General features: G+C 46.7%; 1 protein-coding gene across 1 annotated transcript in view; it reads left to right on the top strand.

Moving 5' to 3' along the window:
* LOC115475142 (band 4.1-like protein 5) overlaps positions 1-20,996 on the top strand; it is a 203,457-nt gene that overhangs the window by 26,906 nt on the left and 155,555 nt on the right. Inside the window, exon 4 of the mRNA XM_030210881.1 lies at positions 20,773-20,815. Within this exon, the coding sequence (XP_030066741.1) occupies positions 20,773-20,815 (43 nt within the window). The remainder of the gene's footprint in view (positions 1-20,772; positions 20,816-20,996) is intronic.

The raw sequence follows: 20,996 nt of genomic DNA, 5'->3' as shown, positions 1-20,996 counted from the left end.
TGATTTCCAGGAGGAGAGAGGGGTAGAGCAGTGGAGAATCTGCTTTACAGGATGAGGGGGCAAGAAGGACCCACAAGGCAAGGAAAGGGAAGCCAGGGTTGCCAGATGGGGAAAATATTTCCCAGCCCAACGTGAGCCCAAAGATAGCCCAAGCTGCCCAATAGGCTATCTGAAGAGCGGGGCTCACCAATGTGCTCTGCCTCCATCCTCCGGCGTGGCCCATGTGCTCGCTTTCATCTCCTCTCACTGCAGTTACTCCTGCGAGTGTGAGTGGGCCTGCCTGTATATGCTGTGTGACAGCAGTACAAGCAGACTCAGCGTGATGTTTCCTTCCTGTCACAGCCTCTCTCCCATTGGATATCCAGAATGAGGCTTGAAACTCATTTCAAGCCTCATTCTGGATGTCCAATAGTTCCTGTTTCTCTTCTCCAGGGCTCCAGCGTGCGGCTGCGCGAGTGTAAGAAAGTAGCCCAATAACCCGTGACCTGCAACTCTGAAAGGGACCAATAGGGTCCGTGCTGGAGACTGACAGTGTATGTCACCAAGGTTGCCAGGTGGAAAATTTTTTTCCCACCCAAACCAGCCTAAATCCAGCCCCAAACCCCGCCCCTGACACCCCCACCCCCGCGTCATCGGCTCCGCCCAAAACGTCACTAACCCCGCCCCCCGCAGCCGAAAAAAAACCGGCCAAAAGACATAAAAGAAGCCCGAAAAACCGCAACCCGCCGCGGGCAAACATTTCCTGCGGCGGGTCGCGGAAAACCGCCCACCTGGCAACACTGTATGTCACTTAAAGGCACTGAAGGCAGCAATTGCCAGTGCTTCAGTGATTGGAGGGAAATGGTCACATGTACGGGGTGACCTATCAGATTGTAAGGACAATGGGGAAGGGACAGGAGCAGCATGGTGTACAGTATGAAAATCAAATTTAAGTAGATCACACATCCAGCAGAGGGGATCCAGATTATTCCTTTGGTAATAATTTAGCCAAAATTCCTAGGTTCACCCCTATTTTTCCTTGTATGTTTTGCTTGATAATTGAAGTGTTCATGATTTAGAGCTTTTAAAATCCCCTTTTCACAATGGTATAGGCAGTGCTAATGCTAACTGATTTGTTAGCAAAATACTTTGCAGGCATCCAGTGGGTGGTCTGAAAGTAATGCCCTTTCCTCCTCCCATTACAAACGCAACAAAATATTTAGAGCAAAATAGAAGACCTGGAAATAAACCAGAAGAAGCAGAAAGATGGTGGAGTTTGTGTTCTTTCATTTCTGGCCAAGGTTTCTGTGAAATGCCTACAGTGTTCTCAAGCCCCTCTTTAACTTTAATGGGTAAAGTTTCTTTAAAGAGGTGATAAAAAATTGGGAGGTTATTGGTAGCATCAAATCTTTCTTCAGTTTCATCACGGTATAGTTGCTGCATTTTAAGAATGTACGTTTCGATGGGATCAGTTTCTGGATTCCATCGCTGGGAAGTGAGGACGGAAAAATCTTTCCGCGTGGGAAAGCGGGCACGTAGAGCAGCAAATAGAGGCTCTTCGATAGGGGCAAAAGGATTACCATAGTATTGAGTATCATTAACCATGTAATGAAGTTTGGCATGAGTAAATAAATCAGTGACATTTGCGTGAGGAATGTGGCCTAGTAAGGCCTTTACAGAAATTGGTATTTGCAGATTTTAGCTGTTCGTAGGATTCCTCGGCTAGGACCACTGACCCATTTTGTTTATTTTAAAATTGACATACCACCCTTTGCAGTGCATTAAGGTGTTTTACAATTTGGTAGACTATATCTTAAAATAGAGAGGAGGTGGACTTTGCGGGTTGTAGATGCTTCAAGAAACTTTCTCTATCGTTGCTGGAGCTTCTAATGTCTATCAAATGCTTTGAGAGAGAAAAAGAACATCTTTAAAGCTGGCGGCCTGAGTCGGTTCAGGGGGCGGCGGCTGCCCTGCCCCGGCTGTGTCTCTCGGTAGCCCTGAACCAGTTAACATTTTAGCATCCAAAAAAAAAAAAGCCCCTAGATATTCAATGCCGGTGGCCGGATATTGCCAGTCATTGACTATCCGGATTTAATGCCGGCAGCAGGATCATTGAGGGGATATTTTCCAGTGAGTTAGAGTGGGTGTGGAGCCTCGTATGTGACTTCTTCTTGACCTGATATTTTCCAGAGTCAGCTGGGTGGACGCTACCTTGTCTGTCCCTGATGTGATGGGGAGGTCTGCTCTGCTCTTGTAATTTAATGGGGGGGGGGGGGGCGGGATACTGGAATTTGGTTATGGGATTTTGGTGTTTATAGGTTTTTGCTAGGTACGGTGCATCACTGTCGGCTATAGGATACCCATAAAAACGGATTCCGTGGTGTGTTGGTTATTAGTATACTGGTTCTTCACCTTTTTTAAAGAAGCTTAAGGAAAATTTTAAGTCCCTTTTATGACCGTGCAGGAATCATGCTGAGTACTCGTTTAATGCTTGTTTCATAAATACATTACTTTGCAAAGTGACCTCATTTTGTGACATATTTTTTTTTAGGTAATGTTTTGGAAGTGGGGTTCAATTGTAATGGTCTTTCACTGGGTCCGCATGGTACGAGCCATCCTTTGTAATTGCTCAGGGTATTCTCCTTTCCTTAATCTCATTCCAGGGTAGTCTAGCTGTTGCTATAGCAATTTTGTGAGTAGAGAATGACACGGGGACAAAGTCCCCATGGGTTCTGTCCTTGTCCCCGCAGGTTCTGTCCCTGTGGGCTCTGTCCTCATCTACAGAAGCCTTGAACGCTTATGATTTTATATTTAAATCTTTTTATTAAAGTATAGAATGGAACAATGTGTTGTGCAACTGTTGTGTATAAATTACAAATAGAAAACAACAATAACCATGACCAGCTGTAATAACCCTCCTTCCCACCACCACCCTCTACCCTTCCAACTAGTTTGTCCCCGTCCCCACCCCGCAAGCTCTGTCCCCGTGTCATTCTGTAGCATAGACCATTAGATTGTAAGCTCCTTGGAGCAGGGACTGGCCTTTTTTGTTAATCTGTACAGCGCTGCGTAACCCTAGTAGCGCTCTAGAAATGTTTAGTAGTAGACCACCTTCTCACCAAAGCCCACCTGATGTGTGTGTGTGTTTTTTTTTTCTTAAACCAGCCAGCAGGTGTCACCAGTGGCAGTATCGTCCTTCTCAGGGTTGTGCACACTGGATCTTTATCCCCTCATTGACCCAAAGACCAAACGCAGGGTGATGGCATCCATTGTGGAGCTCCTATCGAGCAGTTTCCCTAGTGTGTTTATGTCTGCTCTTCTGTAACATTTTCTCCCGTTCTGAGTTGTTCACTCTCTGCCTCTCTACTGGTGCTCAAGTTTGACACATGCAGGACTTGACATCAACCAGTAGGCCAGATTAGGAGCTTGCATAGGTGGAAAAGAGCAGACGCAGTTGAAACAGAACAGTTTGTCCAGATAGATAAAGCAAACTTGGCGAACCATTAGCGTGTACTTCTCCCTGTGGGAAGAGTAGACAGTATTTTCAGAGAACCATTGTCCCAGGCTTTTAGAAATTGCCCTCATTTACGTTATACATGAAGCAAAGTTTAATATTTAGAAGTATGATCCAATTATATTTTTACAGGATTGCTCTGGGAGAGGTGGTGATGGAGCAATTAATGAATGAGTTTGATTATCAAAGTCTGACGGGAGGAGCCTAAAAACTAGTTGCAGGTGGCACAAGGCTAAAGGGTCATCTAAAACATCTAATACCCTTGTAGCAACTCTGTTCACATACAGTTGGTGAGACCAGTTTGCCTCACGAGAGTGCCCTAGATTCAACCTTCCGCTACAAGATGACCCAAAAGAAATACAAACTTTGTGCAGCTTTCACCATTGGGACTTAATTTGTTCTGGAGAAGATGTTTGGAAAACGCCCCTTGGCTTTCCTACTCGTCTTTTGCAAGAAACAGGCCTGTCACTGCTGTAGCATCTTCAGAGCCTTGCTGATATACCCTGTTGTGTACTTATTTTCATATATTTCTAAATAGCGTGTGTTCATGCTTCATTTGTTGTGAAATGTCTCCAGCCTTTTATTATAATAATCTATGATGAGACATGACACACAGATTTATGTGTGTGTGTGTGTGTGTGTGTGTGGGGGGGGGGGGGGGTTAGCGCACATCTCGGTTAAAGCTAATGAGAAGGAAGATTAGGTGTCTTTCAGATCGGCCAGTGAATTGCAGTCCTGCTCATCCTTCATAACTCATTCCTGCTGTTCAGCTGTAAACAGGTAGTTTGAAACCGGTCTCTGTACTTGTTGTGTATTGACTTGGCCATGTGATCCCCATTAGCCAATCACGCAGCTGCACTGTGGGATGTCTTAATGAATAATTACAGTTCATTATGCTTCATGATTCATTACATGAATTGTGCAATATTTTTGCAGTGATGAGTATCTCTTTCCAAAGGCCTGGAACATGAAAAATGAGATCTAACGTGAATGACTTACTCACTTTGGGTAGTTGTTTTGGTTCATGCTGTGTCCTAAAAGACTTTTTTTTTTTTTTTTTTGGAACGTGAGCCTAAGTATTGGAAGATCATTGTACACCTAATGGGGCTTCTAGGATTTAATTCCTTTTACTACTACTACTACTACTAATCATTTCTGTAGTGCTACCAGTCGTACGCAGCGCTTTACAATTGAACATGAAGAAGAGACAGTCCATGCTCGAGAGCTTACAATCTAAATCAGGACAGACAGACAGGACAATTAAGGGTAAGGGTAGGACAGACAGGACACATAGGGATGAGGGACTGTTGAAGAGAGGAAGACAAGATAAAGGTTACGAACAAGTGAAAAGTTAGGAGTCAAAAGCAGCATCAAACAGGCCTTTAGTCCGGATTTGAAGGTGGCTAGAGATGGAGCTTGACGTAGCGGCTCAGGAAGTTTATTCCAGGCATAAGGTGCGGCAAGATAAAAGGAACGGAGTCTGGAGTTAGCGGTGGAGGAGAAGGGTGCAGTTAGGAGAGATTTACCTAGTGAACGGAGTTCCTGGGAAGGAGTGTAGGGAGAAATGAGGGTAGTGAGGGGCTGCAGAGTGAATGCACTTATAGGTCAATAAGAGGAGCTTGAATTGTATACGGAAACGGATAGGGAGCCAATGAAGTGACTTTAGGAGAGGGCTGATATGAGCATAGCAACTTTGGCAGAATATTAGTCGTGCAGCAGAATTTTACCAAGCTGTTCCGCTCTTGTCTTGCTTCTTGAGACTTATTGGCCCATCTCCAGATTATATTTGCCGTAGGATCCTATTGCCACTAGTATCTCCAGTAGACTCATTTCGTACCGTTCTCTGGCCGTTCCATAAAATGTACTTCCATGCCAAAGACCATTGCATAACGCCTCTCTTGCAAATGTCCGGATCTGTCTTAGTGTGCGTGTGTTCTAACGCTGAGAGAGAACTGAGCGCTCAACTTGATCCCCGGAGCAGCTTGCCCGCAACCCGTGATGGACTTTGCAACGGGTGCAGGGTAGGACAGGGTTGATGGCAAGGATGTTAGGCTCCCCAGGTGCACATTCAGCCTTGCGCCCATCTTTAACTTCCAGGGCCCTAGGCTCCCCCCTGAGATTTTGGTAAACTCAATAACTATAGTCACTTGAATGCCATGCTTTCCAGAACCATCCTGAAAAATGCGTAATTTAATTTCTTATATCACCTACAAGCACAGAAGATATCGGACCAGTGTACATTCAGGTACAGAAGATTCCTGTCCCTGGAAGACTCACAATCTGAACCCGAGGCAGTGGATGGTTAAGTGACTTGCCCAAGATAAGTTGCTGCAGTGGGATTTGAACATAGTAACATAGTAGATGACGGCAGAAAAAGACCTGCATGGTCCATCCAGTCTGCCCAAGACAAACTCATATGTGTATACCTTACCTTGAATTTGTACCTGTCCTTTTCAGGGCACAGACCGTATACAGTGGGGGAAATAAGTATTTGATCCCTTGCTGATTTTGTAAGTTTGCCCACTGACAAAGACATGAGCAGCCCATAATTGAAGGGTAGGTTATTGGTAACAGTGAGAGATAGCACATCACAAATTAAATCCGGAAAATCACATTGTGGAAAGTATATGAATTTATTTGCATTCTGCAGAGGGAAATAAGTATTTGATCCCTCTGGCAAACAAGACCTAATACTTGGTGGCAAAACCCTTGTTGGCAAGCACAGCGGTCAGACGTCTTCTGTAGTTGATGATGAGGTTTGCACACATGTCAGGAGGAATTTTGGTCCACTCCTCTTTGCAGATCATCTCTAAATCATTAAGAGTTCTGGGCTGTCGCTTGGCAACTCGCAGCTTCAGCTCCCTCCATAAGTTTTCAATGGGATTAAGGTCTGGTGACTGGCTAGGCCACTCCATGACCCTAATGTGCTTCTTCCTGAGCCACTCCTTTGTTGCCTTGGCTGTATGTTTTGGGTCATTGTCGTGCTGGAAGACCCAGCCACGACCCATTTTTAAGGCCCTGGCGGAGGGAAGGAGGTTGTCACTCAGAATTGTACGGTACATGGCCCCATCCATTCTCCCATTGATGCGGTGAAGTAGTCCTGTGCCCTTAGCAGAGAAACACCCCCAAAACATAACATTTCCACCTCCATGCTTGACAGTGGGGACGGTGTTCTTTGGGTCATAGGCAGCATTTCTCTTCCTCCAAACACGGCGAGTTGAGTTCATGCCAAAGAGCTCAATTTTTGTCTCATCTGACCACAGCACCTTCTCCCAATCACTCTCGGCATCATCCAGGTGTTCACTGGCAAACTTCAGACGGGCCGTCACATGTGCCTTCCGGAGCAGGGGGACCTTGCGGGCACTGCAGGATTGCAATCCGTTATGTCGTAATGTGTTACCAATGGTTTTCGTGGTGACAGTGGTCCCAGCTGCCTTGAGATCATTGACAAGTTCCCCCCTTGTAGTTGTAGGCTGATTTCTAACCTTCCTCATGATCAAGGATACCCCACGAGGTGAGATTTTGCGTGGAGCCCCAGATCTTTGTCGATTGACAGTCATTTTGTACTTCTTCCATTTTCTTACTATGGCACCAACAGTTGTCTCCTTCTCGCCCAGCGTCTTACTGATGGTTTTGTAGCCCATTCCAGCCTTGTGCAGGTGTATGATCTTGTCCCTGACATCCTTAGACAGCTCCTTGCTCTTGGCCATTTTGTAGAGGTTAGAGTCTGACTGATTCACTGAGTCTGTGGACAGGTGTCTTTCATACAGGTGACCATTGCCGACAGCTGTCTGTCATGCAGGTAACGAGTTGATTTGGAGCATCTACCTGGTCTGTAGGGGCCAGATCTCTTACTGGTTGGTGGGGGATCAAATACTTATTTCCCTCTGCAGAATGCAAATAAATTCATATACTTTCCACAATGTGATTTTCCGGATTTAATTTGTGATGTGCTATCTCTCACTGTTACCAATAACCTACCCTTCAATTATGGGCTGCTCATGTCTTTGTCAGTGGGCAAACTTACAAAATCAGCAAGGGATCAAATACTTATTTCCCCCACTGTAAGTCTGCCCAGCAGTATTTCCCGCCTCCCATCATCGGCTCTGATACAGACCGTATAAGTCTGCCCTCCACTATCCTCGCCTCCCAACCACCAACCCCTCTTCCCCTCACCTGCTCCGCCACCCAATTTCAGCTAAACTTCTGAGGATCCATTCCTTATGCACAGAATTCCTTTATGCATATCCCACGCATGTTTGAACTCCGTTACCGTTTTCATCTCCACTGGGCTTCCCTGCTTATTATCTTGCTTCTTTAACCGTTAGACGACTCCAAACACAAATACGTTGAAATATTAAATGCATATATCTGAGGGCAAGTTTCTAACCTTTCCTGGGTAAATGGGGTATTTTGTAAATTCTCACTCTTCCTGGGTGTACAAGTACAGGTTGATGGTTCTTTTGAATTTGTTTGGCTGTTGGAATTTATTATGCTTTTACTGCAGCTGTTCCTTGCTGCCCCCCCCCCCCTAGTCTTGCCCAGTGGTTGTGCTATCTCTGGTGTAGATGTATTCTCAGGTAAGGAAGCCTGGTTGGCCCAAGATTCTTGTATGCAAACAGCCACAGCTTATGGAACTGATATTGCAGATGTTTTGCATTCATCTGAGCAGGGTTCAATTAAATTCTTGTGGGAGGACTTATTTTAGCCTAGTCTGATAGAGAAACTCAATTACATCTTCTGTTAGGTATAACAGTGTAACTGCACATTAAAGCAACCAGGGTCAAAAAATAACTTTCTATCCGTTACTATACAAATGGCTTCTCAGCCTTGACAAGGCGGTGGCCGTAGCTAGAAGGTTGTTAGGCTGTATAAAGAGAGGTGTGACTAGCAGAAGAAAGGGGGTGTTGATGCCCCTGTATAAGTCGTTGGTGAGGCCCCACCTAGAGTATTGTGTTCAGTTTTGGAGGCCGTATCTTGTTAAGGATGTAAAAAGAATTGAAGCGGTGCAAAGAAAAGCTACGAGAATGGTATGGGATTTGCGTTACAGGACATATGAGGAGAGACTTGCTGAACTAAACATGTATACTCTGGAGGAAAGGAGAAACACGGGTGATATGATACAGACGTTCAAATATTTGAAAGGTATTAATCCGCAAACTAATCTTTTCCGGAGATGGGAAGGTGGTAGAACGAGAGGACATGAAATGAGATTGAAGGGGGGCAGACTCAAGAAAAATGTCAGGAAGTATTTATTCACAGAGAGAGTGGTGGATGCTTGGGATGCCCTCCCGCGGGAGGTGGTGGAAATGAAAACGGTAACTGAATTCAAACATGCGTGGGATAAGCATAAAGGAATCCTGTGCCGAAGGAATGGATCCTCAGGAGCTTAGTCAAGATCGGGAGGCGGGGCTGGTGGTTGGGAGGCGGGGATAGGGCTGGGCAGACTTATACGGTCTGTGCCAGAGCCGGTGGTGGGAAGCGGGACTGGTGGTTGGGAGGCGGGGATAGTGCTGGACAGACTTGTACGGTCTGTGCCAGAGCTGGTGGTTGGGAGGCAGGGCTGGTGGTTGGGAGGTGAGGATAGTGCTGGGCAGACTTATACGGTCTGTGCCAGAGCCGGTGGTTGGGAGGCGGGGCTGGTGGTTGGGAGGCGGGGATAGTGCTGGGCAGACTTGTACGGTCTGTGCCAGAGCTGGTGGTTGGGAGGCGGGGCTGGTGGTTGGGAGGTGAGGATAGTGCTGGGCAGACTTATACGGTCTGTGCCAGAGCCGGTGGTTGGGAGGCGGGGCTGGTGGTTGGGAGGCGGGGATAGTGCTGGGCAGACTTATACGGTCTGTGCCCTGAAGAGCATAGGTACAAATCAAAGTAGGGTATACACAAAAAGCAGCAAATGAGTTATCTTGTTGGGCAGACTGGATGGACCGTGCAGGTCTTTATCTGCCGTCATCTACTATGTTACTATGTCTTCCGTTGTTGTCATGTAAGGTTTGATACGAAAGACCTTAAGCCTTTGTTTTTAATCTAGGAGTTGTATATTTTCAGACCTCTTGGGAGACGCTAATTAGTCTAAACCTTGGAGGAGTTGGTGGTGAGGCCTTTCCCTGCTTGGGCTCCCCATCCTTGGTGCCTGGCTCGGAGCTGCCCACCCTTGGAATGTGGAGGAGCTGAAAGAAAACAGATTTCAGCTGAAGCAGACATGAATGCAAAGTCCTTTTGCTTCCCTCCCCCTTCCCTTCCCTCCCCTCTCCCTCTGGCTTCACTTTCTTTTTTTCCCCATTCAGTCCCCAGCCCAAGGAGGGCTTATAGAAGCATCATGTGTTTCTGTGTCTGGAGCTAGGTCTCCTCTAACGGAGCGAGCAGAGGTGGGCGAACAGTGGAACAGGTTCACCTGATCTGATAAATAGCCATTTTTCTGCAAATTCACACCTGCATCTATGTTTGAAAAGATTGAATCCTGAAGAATGTGAAAACACCCTTGCCAGTTCTGTGACTTAATACCCCTAGTCTTGTCTGCCTAACTGACTTCTGTGCATTAACCCTGTTCTTGCATTAAATGCCTGATGAATATTCATTATGGGGGGTTGAGCAGAGCAAGTCTGTCTGCTCCCCTCAGGGCTGGTATTAGACATGCAAGGGGCCTGGGACAGAGAGTGTGGGGGGGGGGGGGGGAACGGGCCTAAAGTTCACCTACAGGCTTGTGGACCCCTGTGGCATGGAGGCCCAGGGCAGTTGCCCTGTTTGCCACCATCCCCTAATGCTAGGCCTGGCACACTTGCAGGATAAGATTTCTGTAGCTGTAATGACCAGTGGCCCAAGGTCTGTGAGGATACGGTTCCTACAGGAGACTGGGACCAGAATTCAAAGCTCAGCTCTGTGGAGAAATAGGTTTCTTTTCAGTCAAATCATTTTAATTAGTTATTAAGTTTAAATAACTGTGGTTAGGGTGGTGGACTTTGGAACTGAGTTCGATTCCCACTTCAGGCACAGGCAGCTCCTTGTGACTCTGGGCAAGTCACTTAACCCTCCATTGCCCCAGGTTCAAATAAGTACCTGTATACAATAGAAATCAAACAAAATAAAACATGGAAAAGAAAATAAGATGATACCTTTTTTTATTGGACATAACTTAATACATTTCTTGATTAGCTTTCGGAGGTTGCCCTTCTTCGTCAGATCGGAAATAAGCAAATGTGCTAGCTGACAGTGTATATAAGTGAAATCATTCAAGCATTACTATGACAGTCTGACAGGGTGGGAAGATGGGGGTGGGTCGGAGGTATGCATGGGGACATCAAAGCATATCATTGATATTCTAACAGGATGGGTGTGGATAGGTGAGGGGTGGGGTGATCAACAGAGACATACAGCTTTATGGTTTATAATGGGCTAGGAACCCCAGGTCCCTCAAAACACCCAGGGAGAATCTGCTACAGTACAAGGAGAAAAAATCCACAGACAGAATTCCCCTTGTAGTGACATACAATCCAGAGCTGGAAAAACTGAGGAAAATCATAAGAGATCTACAACCTATACTCCAGGAGGATGAATTACTGAAAGAGATATTCCCATCCCCACCAGTACTGGCCTTCAGACAACCACCCAACTTAAAACACAAGCTAATCAGAAGTAAACTTCCATCACAGACTGAAAAGGAACAGAAGGGCACACTTCCCTGTAATTTATCCAGTTGCAAACTATGCCAAAATATTTCACAGGACCCCACAGTTACCCACAAAGGAAAGATACTCAACATAAAGGGATCTTTCACTTGCTCATCTTCCTATGTGGTATATATCATTCAGTGTAAAATATGTAACGAAGGATGCTATATTGGAGAAACAGACCAGATGCTTAAGACAAGATTCAATTTACATACACATCACATGAACAATACAGCCAGTAGGGCCCCCGCCCCAGTGGGACAGCACTTCACAGAACCAGGACACTGTACCAGTGATTTCACAGTGAGAATACTGAAAGGTAACTTTAAAACCATACAAGAACGTAAGACCTTTGAAGTCAGAATGATTGAATATTTTAACACCCAACAGAAAGGACTTAACAAGGATCTGGGGTTCCTAGTCCATTATAAACCATAAAGCTGTATGTCTCTGTTGATCACCCTCCCCTCACCTATCCACACCCGTCCTGTTAGAATATCAATGATATGCTTTGATGTCCCCATGCATACCTCCTACCCACCCTGTCAGACTGTCATAGTAATGCTTGAATGTTTTCACTTATATACACTGTCAGCTACCACATTTGCTTATTTCCGATCTGACGAAGAAGGGCAACCTTCGAAAGCTAATCAAGAAATGTATTAAGTTATGTCCAATAAAAAAAGGTATCATCTTATTTTCTTTTCCATGTTTTATTTTGTTTGATTTAATTAATAAGGATTTTGAAGTTATTCTAAGTACCTTATTGGACTTATTTTTATCAGATTTAAGTAAATGAGTCTGGTTTATGAAATGCTATGAAGGGGGAATTAATTTTGGGATAGGATTTTCTTTTAGGATGGGGCTCCATTTCAGGGGATAGATGCAAAGGGGTAGGGTGGGGTATTTTTTTTTTCCCCCAGAATTTAACCGGGTGGGTTTATGATTAGAGGATGATTGAAAGAATAACAACCCCCCCCCCCCCCCCAGTTTACAAAGCCGTGCTAGTGGCTGTTGCTGCGCAGCTTTGTAAACAGGGGGGGGGGGGGGGAGGAATCAAGCAAGTTGACTTCCTCTGCATTCATTTTGTGTTTCAATCATTTTTATTCAAAACTTAAGAAGAAAAGTTAACATCATCATGTATGAACGTCTGATATTTTCCCCCCATGTGGCTAAACTAACACATAGAACTTCTACCCCAACAAATAGAACTTAACCTTCCCTCCCCTTCCCCTCCCCCCCTTTTTCCCTTGCTATGGCATCAAATGACTACTACTACTATTTAGCATTTCTATAGCGCTACAAGGCATACGCAGCGCTGCACAAACATAGAAGAAAGACAGTCCCTGCTCAAAGAGCTATGTAATAAAAGTGAGCCAAGTATAGGACAATCAAGCCATTGTGACATCACTGATGAGGTTGGCTCTTATTGGTGGCCTGAGGCATTATGACATCACAATATTAGCTCTGGTTACAAGAGACTACTACTACTACTATTTAGCATTTCTATAGCGCTACAAGGCGTAAGCAGCGCTGCACAAACATAGAAGAAAGACAATCCCTGCTCAAAGAGCTTACAATCTAATAGAACATAATAACGCAGGGTACAGGGCAATATCTAGAAGTTTAACAGTCTACTCCTGGCAGTTGGAGTCAGAGTATTCCAAAAGGGAGTCCAAGTGAGTTGGAAACGCACTCCACCCTCTCTACCCGCAGTAACGTTATCATATGCACAACGCCACTGCGATACTGTAGGGTAGTTGTATGTAAGTCATTCTGAGAGTATTGCTTGTTTAGCCACTACAATAGCTTTGCGTACAAGAGCGGTAAATCCTGATGGGACAGGGTGTATGAGAATAGGATGGCCCATGAGCAGCGCCATACTTCCAGCCCGCCTTCCACATCTCAGAAACATATTGCACTAGCTCCTTCCAAATTCGGACTGTGCCCTTGCAGGAGGACCAAAACATGTGCCCGAGGGTGGCCCCCCGGATCCCTGCATTTGAGGCACTTCTCCCCAAGGCGAGAGTCCCATGTGAAAGGCTTTTCTGGGAGAAATGTAGAGTCGAAGAGCAAATTTGTATTGTGCTGCGTCATGTTCATTGTTTTGCGCATTGTTCTGCATTCATTTCGTGTTAATTCTAGAGGCTATATGTGGGATTTTGGAGGAATTTAACCATATTTTTATATTTATGAAGTGGGAGGAAATTCCAAGCACTTTCTAGTAGGATTCCTCAGAAACAGAAGTCTACTACTACTTAACATTTCTAAAGCGCTACTAGGGTTACGCAGCGCTTTACAGTTTAACATAGAAGGACAGTCCCTGCTCCTTTACTGATGGACTCTTGAGATGGCAGAACCACAGCAGTGAAGACAAAAAATTTGTGCGATCCTTGGTACAGTTTCTTAAAGGCGGGAAACACAAAATTAGGTAGCTGGGGGATTTGGATTCACAAATCTCCTTTTCCTTGGAAAACCCAATCTATTTCCATGGGGATCAGAGTGGACTCCTGTTTCTTGGGACTAGGGTTACCATAAGTACGGTTTTACCCGGACGTGTCCTCTTTTTGAGGACATGGCTGGGCAACCGGGCGGGTTTTGCCAGCCTGCCAGTTTGTCTGGATTTCTGGACAAACGGGCAGGCGGTGGGTGGGCCTAATGGTGTCCTATCCCCTCCTCTTACTTTACTCTATTGCCCTGGTGGTCTAGTGACCTCTTCGGGGCAGGAAAGGAGCCGCCCTGCATTCTCTCTCTTCCCCTTGCAATGCTGACGGTCCTGGCACCAATTCAAAATGGCCCCCTTAGGGGAGTGTGGGTGAAAGGGGTGGGGTGATATGTGACAGGGGCGGGGCATGTGTCCTCTTTTTTTTGGGGGGGGGGGGGGGGACCAAATATGGTAACCTTACTTGGGACCACCTCCTGCTCTGCTCTGGGTGTAAGCCAGTCTCCTCTCTATGCTGAACGTCTCGTGACATGACTGCTTCTCGCACTCCTTCAAGGAATTATTACGCGATTCATCATAAACTACTGTTCGTGTCCCTTCTCCCACGTGTCGGCGGTTGGGTGCGCTCCCTGAGGCCCAGCACACTTTGAGATGGTGGGGAAGAAAGACATTACCAAATTCAACACCTTGAGGTTTAGCAAACGTAACCCTTTCCCTTGAAGTGTGGTACAGTTCTCTTCCGATGCTCAACTGTTTTTCTGTGGTAAAACCAGCGAGGTATGCGTTACCGTATTTTTCGGACTATAAGACGCACCGGACCATAAGACGCACCTAGGTTTTAGAGGAGGGAAATAGGAAAAAAAAAATTTTCCTCTTTCCCTCCTCTAAAACCTAGGTGCTCCGGTGCGTCTTGTCCGGGTTTTGGACCTCCGTCCCGTACTTACAGGATTCCGTGTTCCCTGGTGGTCTAGTGACGTCGGGGCAGGAAAGAGCCCCCTCTTTCCTGCCCATCGCGCTGCTCTCCGTGCTTCTCAATGCTTTCCGACGGTCTCGGCGAGATTCAAAATGGCCGCCGAGAATCTCGGCGGCCATTTTGAATCTCGCCGAGACCGTCGGAAAGCATTGAGAAGCACGGAGAGCAGCGCGATGGGCAGGAAAGAGGGGGCTCTTTCCTGCCCCGACGTCACTAGACCACCAGGGAACATGGAATCCTGTAAGTACGGAACGGAGGTCAAAAAACGCTACCTTCGGACTATAAGACGCACCCCCCATTTTCCTCCCAAATTTTGGGGGAAAAAAGTGCGTCTTATAGTCCGAAAAATACGGTATATACTTTTCAGAATCTGTGTGAATTCCTGAACCCTTTAGTCAGGGGAACCTTGTTTTCTCAGGGTACCACTGCTGTACTATTGCAGTTCGATCTTGCTGCTGCCTTCGATACGGTCGACTGTGGTATTTTACTATATAAGTTGAGCCTGTTAGGTATTACAGGTAGTGTACTGGATTGGATAAGAGAGTTTTTGATACATAGATTTTATCAAGTCAAGATGAATAATAAACTTTCGGCTTAGTAGAGATCACGTTATGGAGTCCCACAAGGGTCTCCCCTTTCCCCAATATTATTTAATGTGTACATGACTTCATTTTGTTATGGTTTTTCCTCTCTGGGGGCAAACTTTTTTTCTCTATGCCGATGACTGTAGATTAATGTAATCTATATAAATAATTCTCACCTCCAATTCTGAAGCTCACTGTGTGGCAGGGAAACACTGAAGCCCTGTACTGTTTCAGCCTCTCACACCACTCATTCTCACTCTCACTCATACACCCGCCCTCAGCCTCGCCCTCAGCCACGCCCCATCTGGACATAATTCGCAACCCCAACGTTCGAATGAAGCCACCCAAGCTCCACCCACTTTCGTGAAGGGTTCGTGGATTCATGGTGGTGAAGCCTCTCCACTGCCCATACCTGTCTGTCATGCCCTCGCGTCGAACGCCATGACGTTGATGCTACGTCACGACGCCCCGTGCCACAGAACACAAGTGCCAATTAAACCAGGAACGCCCCGCAGCCGACAACACACATGCGCCTCCACAGGAAAGGGATCGTGGATTCGTGCTGCTAAAGCCCATCCAACTCCCAATGTCTGTATGCCCCGCCCACGCGTCACAACGCCATGATGTGAAGGGCAGGGCGGTACACAGAGCGGCGCAGATACAGGACTTTGAGGGAGATCCTGGAGCCCCCCTCCGAATTTCGGCTGACACAGCGGAGTAGCAGCGAGCCCAAAACAAAAATAAAACACCGAGAGGGAACTGTAGCTCCGCCCTCGCATCAAAACGCTATGACGTCGAGGGCGGGCCGGTACAGAAAGCAGCGCCAAAACAGCACTTCTGGGAGATCCCGGTGCCCCCCTCAGTAAGCACCTGGCTAGCGCCCGTTTCATTTTTTTTTCCGAAACGGGCCCTTTTTTACTAGTAGTCTATATTGTTTTCTATCATCTACACTCTTGACTGCAGACGTTACAGAATGCTGCACCTAAATTGATTTATGGTAACGAGATTTCACCATGCAACTCTTTGGTGGATTTATGTTGGCTTCCAGTTGCTGCCAGTTTCCTTTAGTTGGCTTGTTTAATTTACTAACATTAACAACAAACCGTACTCCTGTTCTATATAAAATTACAAAATCTTTTAGTGAAAACAAACCAGTGCATTAAAAGAATTACCAAATAGTATCCCTGCAACTCACTCACACTGCCATCCACACCAGACCAGTGGCGTTCTTAGGGGGGGGCGGGGGCGGTCCGCCCTGGGTGCATGCCGCTGGGGGGGTGCCACGCGCCTGTCGGCTCCACTCGTTCCGTGCTCCCTCTGCCCCAGAACAGGTTACTTCCTGTTCCGGGGCAGAGGGAGCATGGAACGAGCAAAGAAGACAGGCGCGCGGCACCCACCCAGCAGGTAAAAATGCACCCGGGGGGTGGGGTGTCATTTTGCTGGGGGGGGGGCACTGCACCCAGGGGGGGTGGGGTGGGGTGTCGTTTCGCCAGGGGGGAGGAAGGTGTCATGTCACTGGGGGGGGGGGGGCGCGTCGGCGATCCGCCCCGGGTGTCAGCCGCCCTAGGAACGCCACTGCACCAGACTTTATACCCAGTTCTTAATAATTGTAGCAGATATTGAACATTGCTGGAAGCTTGGAGGTGGGGCTGGGATTCCCTGCCTGGACGTTAGTCCCGTTGGTAATAAGGGGGTGGTTCCCCCTGAGGAAGAGCTACGAAATGCAGTCTCGCATTGGGGAACTTTGGAGTATACCAACTATGTGGGTTTAATTTACCTATCCCTGGAAGCCTCCCACTTACCTGAAGCATTCTTTGGCTGCCTTTAATTTAAAGGTTTGACCGTGTGCAGGAGGATCACAGAAGATTTGTGTGACTTTGCAATTCCCAGTGTTTCTCTGTGGTTTTTTTTATCCCAGGGATAAGAACAGTGGCTTTATATTGCAGTGGAGTTTTTTTTTTTCTTTCTTCACTTGAGAACTTGTTGGATACAAAGATCAGCAATGTTCAATATCTGCTACAATTATTAAGAACTGGGTTTTGTGTGCCCTTGTGTTTTTTTTAGGGCTCACTGACTGATCTTTATTGAGATTGTGCTCTGATGATACACAGAGACTGAAGAAACTGCAATTTAGGGTTTATGTTCAATGTTCTTTGTGAGATTTACATATGTGATCAGGGTATAAGTCTGGTGCAGTGGCGTTCCTAGGGCGGCTGACACCCGGGGCGGATCGCTGGTGCAGTGCCCCACCCCCAGCGAAACACCTTCTCCCCCCCCCCCTGGTGAAACGACACCCCACCCCCCCGGGTGCATTTTTACCTGCTGGGTGGGTGCCGCGCGCCTGTCGGCTTCGCTCGTTCCATGCTCCCTCTGCCCCGGAACAGGAAGCGGCATGCACCCGGGGCGGACCGCACCCACCGCCCCCCCCCCCTCACTAGGAACGCCACTGGTCTGGTGTGGATGGAAGTGTGAGTGGGTTGCAGGGATACTATTTGGTAATGCTTTTAATGCACTGGTTTGTTTTCACTAATAAAGATTTTGTAATTTTATATAGAACAGGAGTACTGTTTGTTGTTAATGTTTTAGGTACCTCCTATTATCTCTATATATAAAAGGCAACCCCAACCTTCTAATGAAGCCTCCACGGAAGTTGAGGCGCCAGAGATATCCGGTGTGCCCATGAGTGTCTGCACCGCCCTCGCGTCAAAACGTGATGACGTCGAGGGCGGAGCAGTGACACTCGAGGGCCGAAATGGAAACGGCACAGGCACGGAGGCGCAGCAAAAAAAAAAAACCCTCCCCACACAGAGCGAACCACGAACAACGTTCGACGGTCACACGGAGGCAGGCAAGCAGCTCGGAGGGACGGTGGGAGGGGGCCTCTACCATTATAGAACCTTGCTAGCGCCCGTTTCATTGCGCTCAGAAACGGGCCTTTTTTCCTAGTATATATATATCCCCTATTAGGATTAAGAAGTTGTTTAATTTACAACATATTTGAAGGTTTTTGTGTAGAGTATTTATCTTTCTCTCGCTCTCCTTTTTTTTTTTTTTTCTTCTAGATCAGGAATGCCTTGTCTTCTTTACTTTCCATCAGTGGTGGGAATTAAGTATACGAAGTCTTAGGAATTGTCATTTCTTTACCAGGCCATTAATTCTTGGTGCTCTCTCTCTTTCATGTAGAAAAAAATGCCAACCTACTTGAGCTTTCGAACGAATCTGAAGACCTATCTATTCCAAAAATGTTGTTGTTAAAATTTTTTTGTTTTGTTTTTGTCTTATTGTAACCCACTTTGAACCATTGTGTTGGGAGTTGGCGAGCTATCCATATCACATTACATGTTAATTCCTCAACACATCAGGGATAAATGTTTCTATAGCTTCAGGTCATGGCCTCGCACCTTTGCATTCCCTGTTTAAGACTTGTTCTCGCAGTGCTAGCTCTCATTGTCACACACCTGAGAGCAGGGCCGTGCCGATGCGGTAAGCGCCGCAGGGGGCGCTATCCTCTGGGGGGGCGCCGCCGCTGCGTGCTTACCCTGCCCTCCCGCTCCCATGTAGGAACTGCCCGCCCTCTTCTCCCCCCCCCCCCCCCCCCCAAGATCCCGTTCCTTTTTTTTTTCTTTTAAATTTACCTTCCTCTAGCAGCGCAGCGTCAGTGAAGGAGGCGGTGCTCCCAGTCCCGACGTCTCTAGCCTTCCCTTGTTCGCTGCTCACTGCCCCGCCTTCTTCTGACGTTATCTTACAGCGTTAAAACTGTTTGATTTTCAAGGTCCTCAGAAAAAATGGGCCAGAGTACTTAAAGAATAAGTTAACCCTTTACACACCTTTTGAGACCTCTATGGTCCTCTCAAGGATCATCACTATCTGTCCCCTCATCAAAAGAAATTTTACGATGTGATACCCACCATTGAGCCTTCTCAGGAATAGCCCCCATGGTCTGAAATTTACTCCCAGAGGGAGCTACTTGTAACTTGAGACTACCTCTACTTCAGGAAGCAGGTGAAAGCCTGGCTCTTCTCCTAAGCTTTTAATACACAGAGGTGACTGACTATATACACTCAATCTGCACATGGACTAGCTTGCTACACACACTGTAACTTAAATCAGTTCCGTATCTCTTGCTTAACTATATAAAGAACTTGCCTTGAGTTTAGCCAACCGTCAAATTATCCCAACTGACTCTGTACCACCCAGTGGCGTAGCTACGTGGGGCCTGAGGGGGCCGGGGCCCCCGCAGATTCACCCCAGGACCCCCCTCCCGGCGAACCCGCCCCCGCCGCCGCCTAACTTTACTTTTGCTGGCGGGGGATCCCACTCCCCGCCAGCCGACGTCTTCTCAGTCCTTCCTGCACTTCAATTTGTTTGCTGACGTCCTGCACGTAATTATACGTGCAGGACGTCAGACTCAGAGAACAGTTCTGTTCTCTGAGTCTGACGTACTGCACGTACAACGTGCAGGACGTCAGCAAACAAATTGAAGAGCGGGAAGCGACTAAGAAGAAGACGTCGGCTGGCGGGGAGTGGGATCCCCCGCCAGCAAAAGTAAAGGTAGGATGTAGCGGCGGCGGGTTCGCGGCGGGAGGGGGGGCGGCAATGTCGGCGGTGGGGGGGCGGCGCCGGGGGGAGGGCTAAAATGTGCCCCCTCCCCCCGGGCTCGGACCCCTCTCCCACGGAAGGCTGGCTACGCCCCTGGTACCACCCATCCTGTTCCCATCATATATTTGCTCTTATTATTATTATTATTTGTTGCATTTGTATCCCACATTTCCCCACCTATTTGCAGGCTCAGTGTGGCTTACAATACATTGTGAATGATGGAAATACAATTTGTTACAGTACGATTATGGGTTACATTGTGAGGAGTTAGGGGAAGTCAAAGTCAAAATATCATTTGGGGAATAGAACAATGGAATGTAACAGTGGGGAAATGATAGGGCGATAGAACAATAGCAAGAGAACATTAGGGTAAAACAATTTTATCTGTGGTAGAGTTTTAAGTGTGGTGAGAGTATGGGGAAAGAGAATTCAGAAGAGAGTATTGATGCATTTCTATTAGTGTGTATTGGTCCCTCAGCTATATAGTAAGCTGTATTGTAGAAAGTCACTAGCATCGTATCTGTTAGTTGAATGTTCTTATGCATGTTTGTTAGGTGTATCATTAGTATTATGCTAACATTATATTATATCTCTGGTATTTGAATTCCAGTGCTGTTAAATATGTATATTTTTGATACTGTTTCACAGTAATTCTATTAGGTTTCAATTTACAGTTTTCATTTATTGTATTTGTTTATTCTTTGGTTATTTTATTATTGTTATGCTATTAACAAAATTGTAAGTTTTAGGTTAAACTGTACCTGTTGTATTCCGCCTTGGGTGAATCTCTTCATAAAGGTGGTTAATAAATCCCAATAAATGTGTATCAGATTCAGTTGAAAGGTGGCAGTTTTAAGTCAAACTCTGGGAGGTGCTTTGATTTTTAGAAAGATTTCTGGACCAGCCAGTAGTTTGGCCCACAACGATGTGGTAACTCGACTGCGTTGTTCCATCCCTTCTCTTCATGAACACAGGCCGTGTTAAAGTCTAACCGTTGTTTTTCCTTTCCTCCCTAGCACTGGTTGGATAATACGAAGAGCATCAAGAAACAAGTGAAAAGTGAGTAACTTCTCCACTTTCGTGGTACTCATGGCTCGTGGTTGCTTTCATGGGCACTTTGGGCTCAGCCGCTGACTCTCGGGGCGATTGATTTCATGCTCGTGTGTTTGTGGCTGGTTCAGCCCTGACAGTGAGAGTGAGCCGTTGACGTGCGGACTTGCACTGAAAGTGTTCCCCTAGT

The sequence above is a fragment of the Microcaecilia unicolor genome, chromosome 7 (assembly GCF_901765095.1).
Source record: "Microcaecilia unicolor chromosome 7, aMicUni1.1, whole genome shotgun sequence".
Classification (NCBI taxonomy): domain Eukaryota; kingdom Metazoa; phylum Chordata; class Amphibia; order Gymnophiona; family Siphonopidae; genus Microcaecilia; species Microcaecilia unicolor.
Note: the sequence above shows the minus strand (reverse complement) of the source record. Positions and strands in the feature narration are given on the sequence as shown.